Consider the following 14,265-nt stretch of genomic DNA (forward strand, 5'->3'; position numbering starts at 1 on the left):
GTGAATCTCATATCTCTCGATGTACCCTTGTTTGCATCTGAACTGTAGCTATCTTCTGAATATTATATATTTCCTATCACCCCTTTTATATATATTCAGAATATAACTTTTATAATATTTATGTAAAGATACCAAGTGAAAATAGGCTGATTTATACCATTACCAATAAGACTGCACCACAATGCATCATCAGTTTGTATGCGTGACTGCTGATGGAGTTGACCAGGGCCCCAACTCTGACGTTAATGGCAAGTGGCCTTCAGTACATTGTGTGTATAATACATGATGTGTATAATACATTGTGTGTATAACACACAATGTATAATAATTAATCTGTAGTATTGTCATGACATCACGATCACTCGGATAACTCTTCTTAATATATCCTTTCTCTCATATCCCACCTCCTCTCTCTCTGTATTTGTTTGTTGCATTGCTGTGCCCCACAGCTCTCTGCTCATTCGTCAACGCGGCCCTTGATGCAACGTCGGGACACCCCTGGGCTCGACGGCAGGGATGGACTTCCGCCTCGGTGGCTCTAGTCGGGCATTCACCAACTTTGGGCGTTTACCTTCTTCTGCGTTGTGGTGACAATGCCACGAGAAGGGACGATGGCCGTGCTCGAGACTAAGAACAGCCAAGAGGGGGATCGCACCCGAGATGACGTCCAGAGCGGAGATGGAGCGATGAAATCAGCTCGCCTGCAGGCGCTGGATGGATTATTACAGTGCAGGACTGTGACAGAGAGAGATGGCTTGGGGAGGCCTTCATCCAGCTGTGGATTGATGATGAGCTGTGGCGGCTTTTAGTCAGCAGCACTACCGGCTGTCCAGCTCACGTGATATGTCTTCTCCTAGGTAGTGCCTTTCATTTGTTAGGCACCGTATGTGGTTCAAGCGTGCACACGGACCGCAGCTTCGAGAGACAGGCTTCGTGGCAACACTGGGAGCGACATCGGCACGCGATTGATTCAGAGAAACGTTACAACGGCAGCTGCACTACACCACAGACCGCTGTGGCCTTCAGTGTGATCATTATCGTGCACGTGTTTGAGTGACTGTGGGCGTCTGGGTTACACTTCCTGGCCTGAGTTGACCTGCAAGGACTTTGCACCTCAGTACACACAACCCTTCACCATGGCAGCCACGGTGGCACACGGGCAGCCGCGTGTCACTGACGAGAACAGCGCCATGGTCAGCCACAGAGGCTGCTTCCCAGTGCACGCCACTCAGTCTACGTCTCTACAACTCAGCTGACTTTGTCTGCAGTACGGTTGGCTACGTACGGTGCGAATGATTAGCACGAGTAGCTATGTACGGTGTGATAGAAGTTCAACATACATGCAGTAAGGCATGTGGGTGTTGTAACCAGCAGGAGATTATGACAATTAAAATTGTTAAAGTCTTGTTCCATGACCATATTCTACAAACAAGCAACTTGTATAGTAGCAGTGCACAGACAGCCCAATCTGTGCACCGGCTCTCACTCTCAGCCTGGCCCCGTCGACTGCCCTGCCCGCCTCCCTGGTGAGGCTGCCTGCCGGGCTGCCTACTCAGAGGGCAGCAGGGGCTCAGAGGGCAGATCTGAGGGTGCTCGATCTGGGATGCGCAATGAATGGGGAAGCACGACCCACCCACACTCAGCAAGCAGCCCCTCATGACGAAGGGCTCCACCATCTCACTGCTGTTTATGGCAAACCAACAATTGATACTCGACGAATGTGAAGCAGCTCACAGAGAGCAATTGAGAGGCATCATAAGAGGCGACGGTGTTGGGGCAGGCCTCGTGGTGTGGAGAGGCCGGCTACCCAGCAGCAGCACAGTGAGTGAGTGCATCGCCTGCAGTGCGTGGCTTCACTCACCCGCCTGCCTTGGTGGTGTAAGGTCGCCGCGCTCGGCACCAGGGGCCCGTGGCACTCGTTGGCTCGGCTCACCACGTCGCTCAGCCGGTCGCACTCGTTCACCTCGACCGTGTAGACGCCACCGCAGGGCAGCAGCAGGAACACGCAGCCGGTCCTGCAGCATACAGAGAGACGCGTGAGCAGCGTCCCAACGTGACGCACACAGAGATGGGAGTAGCGTCCCACTGTGACACACAGAGACATGAGCAGCGTCTCACCGGCACTCCCTTCCCCCACTCACTTTACCCACAGAGACCAGTGTGGTGAAGTATGGTCACACAATCCCCATGACTGACACAGCATGTGGATTCCTTCATTCAGCTGCAGATTGGCAAAGTACGGTGCATGAGTGTTAATAAACCGGTGTCAATGGGCAATCTGAGCGCACGGCGCTTACAGCTTTTATACGACAGTCAACACGAGAGAACGCCGTGTCGAGATGCCTTCCTGTGGCCTTCATCTCCAATTCTACATCCCTCGTGGGGATCAGTCTTTACAAAGGGCGACCGCAGTTGACCTTGCAGTTGACAATTGTTTCAGCAACCATCGAGTGATGATGGGCTGAGGTATGTGAGCTGGCTGCTGCAGTGCCACCCAGCGCAACATAAGGTACCACGTAATAATTAGTATTCATTACAATGGCTGATGTATTCACTTCATTATTATCGCGTCAGACACACAGAGGAATGATGGGCTGCATCAGCCTCACACTGGGATCAGCACCCTGAGGCTGGCGCTTGTAAGGGGAGTGGTGCTCTAGCACAGCGCCTCCCAGCTGGGTCATCTGTGTGCGTCATCGAACACAGAGAGACGGCCATGGCTGAGCCAATGAGGGACTGCTGTTAATTATATTTGTGCTTATTGAAGGGCTAGGGGGCTGAACTTTGCCACACATTCAGTGAAAACTACGCTTATAAAGTGTTTGTGTCGACTACTTGCTGTGACATACAGATCACGAGCAGAGAAACTGACGAGGATGGAATAAAAGGTCTAACATGCTCACAAGTGTTTTATTTTACCAGGTAAGCCCCACTGAGCTATATAGCTCTTTTTCAGAAGTGACATGGCCACGAATGATAGCTCAACGAAGTGGCTTATCAGGTGGAAATTTATAGCAGCCAAACATTCAACGCATGTTTCTAAATGTGGAGGGAAAAACCGGAGGACCCGGAGAAAAATCCACGTGACCACGGGGAGAGTGTGCAAAATCCAAATATACAGGCGTTAGCGTTGGGATCGAACCCACAACCTCCAGGCAACGTAGTTAACATCTCACCACCAAATTCAAGGGCTTGGGTTTTTTGAAGTTCTATAATAGAGCTGCATTCAAGAGGGGCTGTTTGACCAACTCGTCTAATGAGAGTTTTAGTCTGTGGGAGGAAACCAGAGTAGACAGAGAAAACGCCGAAATACGAGGGGACAATTCTCAGAGCTCCGCACAGATGGATTCAAAAAGTTTACTTGATTTGCTATCTCCTTATCCCCTTGCAGCTCGGATAATTTGTGAGTTTCACAAGCGTGCCTGATCCACCAACCCTCGCCTCCAAAGCCACGGATCTCAGGCGTGCGCCAATAACTCTCCGTGTCCCAGCACACGCTGACCACAAACCACCAACTTGGCTGCTGGCTGCCATGCTTATCGCTTGCGAGCAGCAAAGTGCTTGCTCAGTAATGTTACTTGGCTATTTAACATAGCCGCATTCACTCAAATAGCTTAATTATGAATGTCCTGCATGAAGTCAAAGACAAACATTTCAGAGTATCTACGTGTACTGTACCCGGAATGTAACCGGCAACCTGAGTTTGACTCCTGGCCATGACCAATATCAGTGGTGATGTCTGGACTGGTCCTGGGTCCACATGCACCAACCCACACCGACCACGGTGGTGAAGATGGTTTAAACAGCCGCGATGACCGGCACGACGTGGGGAGGCCTTCATCCTGCAGCAGTGACAAAGGGCCGTGCATTACCACCACCGCACCACCACTACGTCTACTACGTGCACCGCAGTAAACTGCAGGGTGCAGTGCTGGGGGCTGATTGAAGTCAAAGAAACGATGCCTCTATGGACAGCCTGCCCCGTGGGCTTATTGGCGTGTTGCCGATTGTTCATCACGGTGCGGGGTTTGGCGACTCTCCCCGACGCCACTTCTCTGCGACGTGAACCGGGCCCCGTGTACCTACCGACTGCGCGTCCGCGTAACCTGGCCGGATTGCGCTGATGCCCGGTGCCCTCGCCTTACCGTGGCTCGTGCTGCGCCGCGTCTGCCATCATCCCCGCGTCGACGCCCGCGCCGGCGAGCTCCGTCTCCACCGCGGGGCGGGGCGGCGGGGGGTTCCACGCGGCCACGCGCCGCCTGCGAGACGAGCGGTGGCACGTGGGAGAAGTCGTCGCTGGGGAAGCCGCTCGGAGCCAAAGTGATACCTGAACTTTAGACTGGCGCTGCTGATATGTTGCTGTCATGCGCGGTAAAAGTCATGCTATGTATGTTAAACGTCTTTCGCACTGTATGTAGCCAACCGTGCTAATCGGAGATGCGGGGGAAGAACAACAAACTAAACACAATGAGACCTCCTTTACCAGTGGCAAAATATAGTAATAGGTTTTTACACTTTCAACTGGTACAAAAACTGACACCTTTATACAAGGCATCATGTTTGCAATAACCACAACATAAGCAGTCAAAATGCAAACAAAAAGAATCAATTCTGATGATGATAATGATATGCACTGTCCTTGAAGTTGATTGGTCCACACCCGAGACAGCTTTTCTTAGAGCCTAGTCTCCATTGGTGTTGGACCAGATGACGCCAAAAGGCATACCGTGATGGTCATGAGGATTGTTTGACTGCTTGTGTTGTGGTTATTGCAAACATGATGCCTTATATAAAGGTGTCAGTTTTTGTACCAGTTGAAAGGGTAAAAACCTATTACTAAACTAAACACAAAACACAGTTCCAAGGAGTTTTCAATCGAAATGTAAAAGTGCACATCTCCAGCGGCTTCCTAATATCGGAAGGAAGAGCGTTCTAGACGGCTGCAGAAACGCATCTGAAAGCGCACAACGCAGTGGCCTTCTTTGTTCGATGGCCAGCCAAAGGCCGCTGTGAGGATGACCGGAATTCGCGTGATGGATTATGTTCATAGACGAGATCAGCAAGGTGTTGTGGTTCATTTTAGCGCGACCTTAAAACAAGTAAACCCGTAAAAACAAAGTTTTTCATTATAAATCCTTTATATGCGTGGCATCGGGGCGGCTAGAGTCCTCTCGTCCTCTGGCTTGAGATGGCTGCCACCTATGGGTCAGATGATTGTCTGGCAGCATTAAACAATTGGTAATTAAATATAAAAAAAAAAATTCCCTAAACAGTGTAAAATTTTTCACGAAAGTGCATTGTCACGCACAACGAGTCTGTGCAAAATGTCAGCTCGATCGGATCACTGGAAATGGGTTAAAAAACGACCGAAAGATTTGCACGGTCCTAAGCAAGCAAGCGAACTTAATATAAAGGATTTAAAAACATGTTCATTATTCACAGACCCGCATCTATCCACTGCTGGATGAAGGCCTCTCAACACCGTGATGGTCATGAGGATTGTTTGACCATACTTCACACTGGTCAGTGTGGTCGGTGAATGACTGGGGATGGCCAGAACCGGCTCAGATGTCAATCACCTTTGATGTTGGCAGAGGCCGGGAATTGAACTCAGGACACTGCGTTCATCGTGCGGCACACAAGCCACGTCTCAAGGCTACCCCCCCCCCCCTCAATGTGAGTGTCTGCACGGGACACACCTAGACAATTAGCTCGAGGGCGAGTGAGCGGTGTCAGCAAAACTCGTTCGGCCAGGGAGGAGAGGGCGTGGAGCGGGTGTCCCAGGCGTTCACTCGGCAACGCTGAGCGCCTGTGGAGCAGTGTGTGGACTGCACTTGGAATGGGACGCTGGAATTTCCAGCAGTGGCTCAGGAAAGGCTCGGTCCTTTCAGAGAACCCATTCCCGTGCACCGATTAAGCCACAGCTTTAGGGGGCCCCCTCCTAGAATCAACGTTAAGTAGGAGGCACGGTAGATCAGATCATGCTGTCTGCAGGATACACCACCGTGCTCCCCACTGGCATAAGCCATGGCTGGGAATCGAACTCTGGTTGGCATTTTGGCGCAGTCTGCCATGCTCACCACCTCTCCATGGCAAATTATACAGACGCATTCTATGTGTGTGTGCCCGAACAGCACCTGCCCCAAGTATGTTAAGGCTAAACGGGTTATCTTTGCATTTGTTATCTCATGCGCGGAGCGGTGGAACAGTGGTAAGCACACTCCGCTATGAACCCTGTGACCTGAGTTCGATTCCCGCTCACGATCAGTAAGAGCGGAAACTATTTGAACTAGTTCTGGTCCTCTCCTAGGTCGACTCAGCCCTAAATGAATACCAGGTGTGATGTGAAAACATCAGCAATGAGAAGGCGTGGTGCTAGCCCCCACGCCCCCGTGTTCTGTGCCCGACTTCATAGGTGCTCACTAACACCACTTGCCCCAACAGTCAGTTCAGGCTAGACGGGGAATCTTTGTATTTGCTGTGTTTGTATTCTCATGCTCAAGCAGTCTCGCCGCGGTGTGACCCTGCAGAGAGGGGTGCACGTGCTGCGTCTTCTTGCACACGCGTGGGCCGTGTTGATTGTGAATGGGTGAGATGTGTTGTTAGTCGTGCTTGTGAACCACAACCTCTAAACATTTTATTCCATTTCACATGGAATTCCACGAAAAAGAAATTGGCCGAATATTCATCAGCCCTGTAAACATCAATTCGAGATAGAAATACGTCGTAATTAATTGTTTGATTTTGTATCCCTAACATTGGCGTCTCGTGTCGGTGCCTTCGATGCGGTGCACTGCGTTTCCCTCCCACGCGCGCGTTTCCCAGAGAGGAAATGACTCGTGCATCCGGTGCAGGGCTCTCGTGAAAACAACGCCTTTGATGCATTTCTGCCTAACTGTGTGTCTGCAGACATTGACACCTACAGGGCAGGCGTCCTGATGGCTGAGTCACATTTCTCTGAATGTTCTTTTGGCTGTTCCTCGTGCGACACTCAGCGGGGTGCGGTGGGCCACGCCTGTGACCACACGGAGCGTGGGAGGAGGCCAGGGTTGGTGCATTACAGAGATAATTATTAAACTCCCAAAAACCCTGCGCCGCGAGAGATGATAGTGCAGCAAATGGGTTCATGAACCCATCCGTGCAGACCCGCGAGTGTTGTCGGCTGTATGCGTTGGGGTTTCTGGGGGTGTTAAGAAACCAAACCACTCCCCAGAAGAGAATTTGCCAATCACCACATGCAGGACTCTCCTGAAAAAATAATCTTGACTCAGCTGTTCATGGACAAATAACATGATTTTTGTTGTATTATCATGTTTTAACAGTCAGTAGCTTAGGCCCATAAGATACTGTTAGAATACACTGCATAATCTGTTAGAATACACCATGTGTAATAATACAATGCTATGTTAGAAAACACTGTACAGTGATAGAATAAGCTATATACAGTATACCGTGTTATCACACACTGCATACTGTGTTACCATAACCATGACTTTGGCCGGTTTCTGTCGGCTTTAGCGTCACACCCCTCGGCAGGCGAATTGTTTTTTAAGTATTTAACACGAAACTTTAAACGATGTAGATTTTTAAACAATATAGAACTTTAAACAATGTAGAACTTTAAACAGTGTAAAACTTTAAACTGATTCTGCTCATTGGACTGGAACCCATCTACCTCGAGTCTGTCATTTTTGGGAGGCGAATCTCGAAATGATTGTGTTGAGCTTGATTGACAGTTTTAAGCAGACTCGCCTGTGCTTGTGCCAAATTCAGGCTCCATAACCCTTCGAGAACATCATTTGGATTCACATCACAATCCCCGTTGTGTCCTCTAATCATGACTGGCAGTGGACTTCACGTGCTCTCCACTGGCGTTATGAAAAGCGCCAGTCAATAGCTGCGTAACACGTGAAGTTAGACTTGGACTCAGCGCCCGTTAAACCCGTCGCGTGATAAAGGGTCCTAGGCCGAGGTTTAACACAGAAGATGTTCACCAGCTCGTTCTACGCGTGGACTCGACGAGGCCTAACGCCGGTGCCAGCGTCGCGATCGTCCGCAACCAGCGACGCCTCGCGCGCGTTCTTACCTCGGCCGATTGCCCGGTGGGGTCGGGGACTGCCGCCCCTCCAGCACCTCACGAGGCGTGCGCAGTGCGATGCTGCTGCTGCCGCCTTGTAGAGCCCAGCCGTGGGAAGGAAATGAGCAGCGAGCCTGCCGTGACCGGCACCCCGCGCCTGTGCGGTGCGTCCGTCTCCAGGAAGCCGCTCGGCGCGCTGCGCGGTCGCCGTCTCCAATTGCGCAACAGCGCCGGGCAGCAGCGCCCCGCGGGCTTCACGGCGTGGGAGGGAGAGAGGGAGGGGGCTGCCCCTGTAGAGCCGTCGCACAGTCACTGCAGAGGCGCAGACACGAACACGGCGGACTTCATCGTCGACCTCTGCGAGGCTAAGAGGCGACCTTCTGAAACGAGGGTTGGTGGATCACACAGATTGGCGAACCTCTAAAACCCTCCAGGACATTGTAAGGGGCCGTCCATAAATGACGTCACTCGATTTTGGACGATTTTGGACCCCCCCCCCAAAAAAAAAACATGCTTCAAATCGCTTTAAACTATTGTCATTGTAGTGCGTATTTAATGTGCCGCTGCACTCTGATGTTGTAGGAGAAAATATTTATTAAAAAGTCTATTTAATTAAGTAGAACGTGTTGTCTATATTTATTTAAAGTTGCACATTTCGATGTGACGTCACATTTCTCAACCCCCCCCCTCGCCACACATCGTCATAAATATCTGACCCCCCCCCCCCCCCCCCTAGGTGCGGGCGTCATTTATGAACGGCCTCTAATATAGAAAGTAGGTTAGTTAGTGAACGCGTCTGTGTGGACTTTTGAGGGTTATCCCCACCTGTGCGTGGGTTTTCACTCACTAAACATTCATTCTGGAGTGGTTGGTTAAACATCCCAGTCGAAGACCCTCTTGGTAAATCATCTTGAGACTCGGTGAGGCCATCGTAACTAAGTAGCAGTGTTCTTACGGTATCGTGATTATTATTGATGCGGAACCTCGCACAGCGCCATGGAATGTTCCTGGGGCAATGGCAGCACGGGAGCCCTCAGCACCACGTGGCGCTCCGAGCCAACAGAGGCTGCTGGGATCAGCCAAATAGAAATCACGGCGCTTGTTCTGTAGCCATTGGTGGCCGGGCTCAGACGGATAAAACCATCACCCGGGGACGGCGATTTAATCAGCGCAGGGGCTGTGCGGGAGCGAGATAGACATCGAGACCAGGAGGGATGGTGACAGCATGGCATGGCCTTCATCCAGCAGTGGATAGAAAGTGGCTGTCTGGATATTGAACACAGCGTTGTCTGTTCAGTGCTTGGGGCCGTCCATAAATGACGTCACACACCTAGGGGGAGGGGGTCAGACATTTGTGATGATGTGTGACGAGGAGGGGGGGGAGAAATGTGACGTCACATCCCAATGCGTAACCTTAAATAAATATAGACAACACGTTCTACTTAATTAAATAGACTTTTTAATAAATATTTTTTCCTACAACATCAGAGTGCAGCGCCACTCTAAATACGCATTACAATGACAATAATTTAAAGCGATTTGAAACATGTTTTATTTTTTGGAGGGGGGAGGGTAGAGATTTGTGACGTCATATTTGAGGGGGGGTCTGACTTTTTGTGACGATGGGGGGGGGTCAAAAATCGTCCAAACTCGCGTGACGTCATTTATGGACGGCCCCTTGGCACGATAATTACCCACATTACCTGGCTGAACAACCCGACGCTTCGTGACCATGACCAATCTCAGTTGTAATTGGGGGCTTTTATTTGCCCCTCAGTTTCGAGCTTTCCCAAGTCATTTTGTTCGTGTGTACACCAGTACTTGTGATTCAAAGGCGGCCCTTCGAAGTGCTCGTCGCACCACCGCCTTGTGTTTATTTAACGCACTTGCTCCCAGTAGCTACGGAGGCTACCCGGGGGTTGTTTGTGTTTTGTGCCCACGGTGGTGGCTGCGAGCATTGCCCGCTCTGCTCTGTGGGGGACCTCGGGACTGTTGTTGGAGTGGGACCCCCGTCGTGCCTGTTCAAGTCCATCTTCGCCATTCTTTTCGTCGTCTTCACCATCTTCACCATCTCGGGGCGCCGCTAGTCAGACAGCCTACCAACTGTTCAAACTAATACGTGTAGCCGATACTAGATGGACTGAATATAAAGTGTGTTAATCCCGATGGTGCTCACTAAATAAAGAAGTGCCTCGAAGTCTTATCGTTTCCGAGTGAGTCACTACATATGGATAATTCAATCTGAATGTGCAATTGTGTTGAAGGACTGCGTTGTCTTGGTGGGGTCTGTGACTCTTTTGGTTTTGTTGCCAAGCTTGCATTTGGTGTTGAAAATGTCGCAGCAATTCATGTACTTGTGCAATTTGTACTTTTGATTTTATTTATATTTCATGGACTTGCTTAGCTTTCCTTGACTTTGCACTCCTAACAGTTTGTGTATTGTTTGTTGTTGTAACTTTCTGATCCCGCCCCTCCTGAACATCTGTGAAAAAGAGCTTCATAGGTCATCGGATTCTTCCGGTCTAAATGAAGATCTCGAGTCTGACAATAGAGGCGGTGACCCCCACACATTGACGTCTTGCGTCGGTGCGGCGTGCAGCAGTCCCCAAGTCACGTGCTGTGCGCGACTTGCCCCCCCCGCCACTCGGTGCCGCGTGGCCGGGCGGTCGGGGTCACCGAACTAGATGCTCCCTGCAGGGGCCCTACGCGCACCGCCAATGCCGACGTCGCGGCTCTATCACCACCAAGCGCAGCCCCCGCAGGTGCGGGGTGCATGCGCGTCAACATTGCCACCCAGCGGCGATCCCAGCGCACCAGTAGATAGGGGGGCAGGGCTTAAATACGGGAGAGGGGGGGGGTTGCTCCCGTGTTAACTTATCTAGCGGGAGCCATGTTAACCTCATAACGTGAAGTTCAGTGGCTCGCCAGCCAACCCAAGGAGCTATGAATGGGGGGCACTGATGTTCAGGATGGGGGCATTGTCCCCCTAAGCCCCTTTGTATCCCGGGTTTCCATTAATTGTTTTGTATTCCAATTAAGTTCTGTTATAAATATACATTGCCCGTGAAATCGCGCTAACCAGCGTGGTAACCCCCACAATGTGCACAGCTTGGGATGGTCATCTACCAGCAAGTGGACTGACAAAACGGCTGTACATGTGTAGTGGTGATACGCGCTGGGTGTATATGTCGTGTGCCAGCGCGTATGTACGGGTGTGTGTGTGGTGACGCGCGCTGACGGGGAGGAGCAGGCGTCAGTGCGCGGGTGGGGGTAGTGCTGCTGATTGGCTGTGTGCCGGTGACGCGCGCAGAGGGAGTGATCGGGTAGCAGCGCGGTGTGATTGGTCGGGGAGTGGAAACACGCGCTGAGCGGAACCGGATCGTAGGGATAGCGCGTGGGGATTGGGTAACTGAGGAGCGGTGCCGACGTTGAGGTCCGCATCCGCTCCGTCTCCCGGGAAGAAGGGGTATATAAGGTGATGCACAGAGGAGCAGGGGCAGAAGTGGAACCATCTAAGAATGAAGAGGAAGGTGCAGAGATAGAGCCCGGAGAGGAGAGTAATGGAGAGTAGAGGAGAGTAAGGTATAAGTGTGTAGCCAGCGAGATAGAACGGTCTACACGAGCTGAGTAATGTATAGTGTGTAGCCAGCGAGATAGAACGGTCTACACGAGCTGAGTAATGTGTAGTGTGTAGCCAGCGAGATAGAACGGTCTACACGAGCTGAGTAATGTGTAGTGTGTAGCCAGCGAGATAGAACGGTCTACACGAGCTGAGTAATGTGTAGTGTGTAGCCAGCGAGAGAGAACGGTCTGCACGAGCCGAGTATGCATACGGTGTAGCCAGCGAGAGAGAAAGGTCTGCACGAGCCGAGTATGCATACGGTGTAGCCAGAGAGAGAGATGCAAAGTCTACACGAGGCGAGTGGAGAGTGTAGCAGAGGCGCAGAGTCTACACGAGGCGAGAGAGGAGTGTAGCCGAGGCGCGGAGTCTACACGAGGCACAGAGAGCCGGCAGCACAGAATCCAGAGTCAAGAGAAGCGCATTGTGAAGAAGAGAGGCCACGCGTTGTATTGTTACAAGTCAAGATTTAATAAAAGAAGTGTGTTCCCGTCAAGGAGTTTCCTGCCGTCATTTTCTAATACTTCATCTGGCGTCAGAAGTGAAACGGGCTTCCAAGTATGGAGACGAGGAAGACCCGTAGGACCCACGGGATTGACCGCGAGGAAGACCTGGACGACTCGGGGCCGCTGGTGGCGGGGGGTGAGGAAGAGGACTTGCCCACGCTGCAGGGTCCGTCGACGGCGCCGGCCGAGCGACCGGGGACAGACGCCGGGCTTCGTGAGGCGCACTCCCGACTGGCGGAGCTGCTGCTCGCCGCCGCGTCCATCTTGGCGGAGATCAGCTCGTCGGGAGGAGCGGGGACGGTGGGGGACATTTTACAAGGTCGCCCCGCAGATTCCCGCCAAAACGAATGGGGGATTCCCGCCATTGCGCCTGGGCCTACTTTTGGCGGGAACGGCGAGCGCCACGTGGTGGTGGGTTCCCAAGCGCGCGCATCGACGTCATCAGCGCGCGAGGGGGTCCGCCATCTTACGTCTGCTGCTGGAGCCGCCATCTTAGACACCGACGGACAGGCGGAGAGGAACCACGAGGCGGATGACTTCATTTTTCAACAGCGCCTGCCCACGTTGTCAGCCTTCAAGGCGGAAGGCGGAGACTGGGGCCAATTTCAGCGGAGGTTTTTGGCGCATCAAGAGATGTCAGCGTGGTCCGATGCTACGGCGCTGCGGGCATTGCCCGCCATGCTGGACGACGATGCGCTCGCGGCCTTCAGGGCTGCACGGAAGTCGGACCGCTCCACGCTGAAGGATGCGCTGGGTTTGTTGGCCAGGGTCTACGGGCCTCCCTCTACGTGCCGCCATCAGTTCTACGCAAGACGGAAAGCAGCCACGGAGACCGCGCTGGCCTATCGCACGGCGTTGCTGGCTCTTGCTGATGCTGCGTTCCCTCGGATGGACGAGGAGGGCCAAGACGCGATGGTTTTGGAGCAGCTGCTCAAGTTGGCGCAGGACCTGGGGGTCCCTATCAACACAGCTGACGAGATTGATATTTCTTCTTTGAGAGTCGCCACGTGTATTCAAGCGCACGAGGCCCTACAACGGAAGCAAGGCGCTGGTTGCAACGCTGCTGTCGTCGCAGCCCCGGGTTTGGTGGTCGCCGAACCCCAAGTCGTCAGCCCACGAGAGGAGGCGTTCGCCACGGGACGACCAGGGGACTGGAGGCCGGGGGCCCGGTCGCCTCTGCGATCGGGCCGAAAGTCGGAGCAACCAAGATCTACTCCGACCCTCGTCACGTGCTATAACTGCGGCCTCCGGGGCCACGTGGCGTCCGGGTGCCGCGCTCCGCGGCAGCGCGCCATGGGAGCTCGGCTGGACGACGACCGAGAGCCCAAGTCATCTCTACAATCCCCGGCAAGTCGCGGCACCTCACACGCTCGGCCTGTTTATTCGGCACACATGGGACGCCGCGTTGCGGCGGAGGAGGGCCGGTTAAGGTTCGGGGATTCGGTTCGGTGAGGGGGGTTCGGCCGGGACCAGGGAGACATTGAATGGGCGGAATTGGGGCATAGAATTGTGGCTGCTTCGGCGGGTTCGTCCGTTGTTACGGGATCTATTGATGGGGTTGAGGTTAGGGTGTTAGTGGACACGGGGGCATCGGCAACTATTATATCGGACCTCATTTATAATATTCTTCCGGTCCAATGTCGTCCGCTGCTTCCAGTGGATGTGCCATTTTACGCCGCTAATGGGGGATCGTTGGGCATTATCGGTCAGGTTAGGGCGTCCATTTGCATTGGAGATATCAAATTGTCGGGACCCGTTTTCGTTTCGTCTTCTTTGGCAGTTCCGTGTCTTTTGGGCACTGACTTTTTGGCTAAAATGCCCATTAAAATTCTTATCGATCAACGATGCATTGAACTGCCATCGGGTCGCCGGATTTCATTTTTGACGGGCCCTACTGACATTCGGACGGCGTGCGCTACGATACAAGCGGTGGCGACGCAGACAGTGCAAGTGCCCCCGGGTTCACAGATGTTGATTCCCCTCCGGTTGCGGAAACCATGGGTGAGGGAGGCTTCGGGACAGAGTATGCTTTTGGGTCCTTCTAACAAGGCTGTCGGGGGTCT

At 52.6% G+C, this 14,265-nt stretch overlaps 1 protein-coding gene across 1 annotated transcript in view; it reads right to left on the reverse strand.

The window, feature by feature from the left end:
• Positions 1–14,265, reverse strand: part of LOC144948058 (sterile alpha motif domain-containing protein 9-like) — a 50,226-nt gene that overhangs the window by 18,990 nt on the left and 16,971 nt on the right. Inside the window, exons 4-6 of the mRNA XM_078877489.1 lie at positions 8,134–8,389; positions 4,146–4,259; positions 1,862–2,015 (exon numbers count right to left, since the gene is read on the reverse strand). Coding sequence (XP_078733615.1) covers positions 1,862–2,015; positions 4,146–4,259; positions 8,134–8,389 — 524 coding nt within the window. The remainder of the gene's footprint in view (positions 1–1,861; positions 2,016–4,145; positions 4,260–8,133; positions 8,390–14,265) is intronic.

This window comes from Lampetra fluviatilis, chromosome 3, assembly GCF_964198595.1.
Source record: "Lampetra fluviatilis chromosome 3, kcLamFluv1.1, whole genome shotgun sequence".
Lineage (NCBI taxonomy): Eukaryota > Metazoa > Chordata > Hyperoartia > Petromyzontiformes > Petromyzontidae > Lampetra > Lampetra fluviatilis.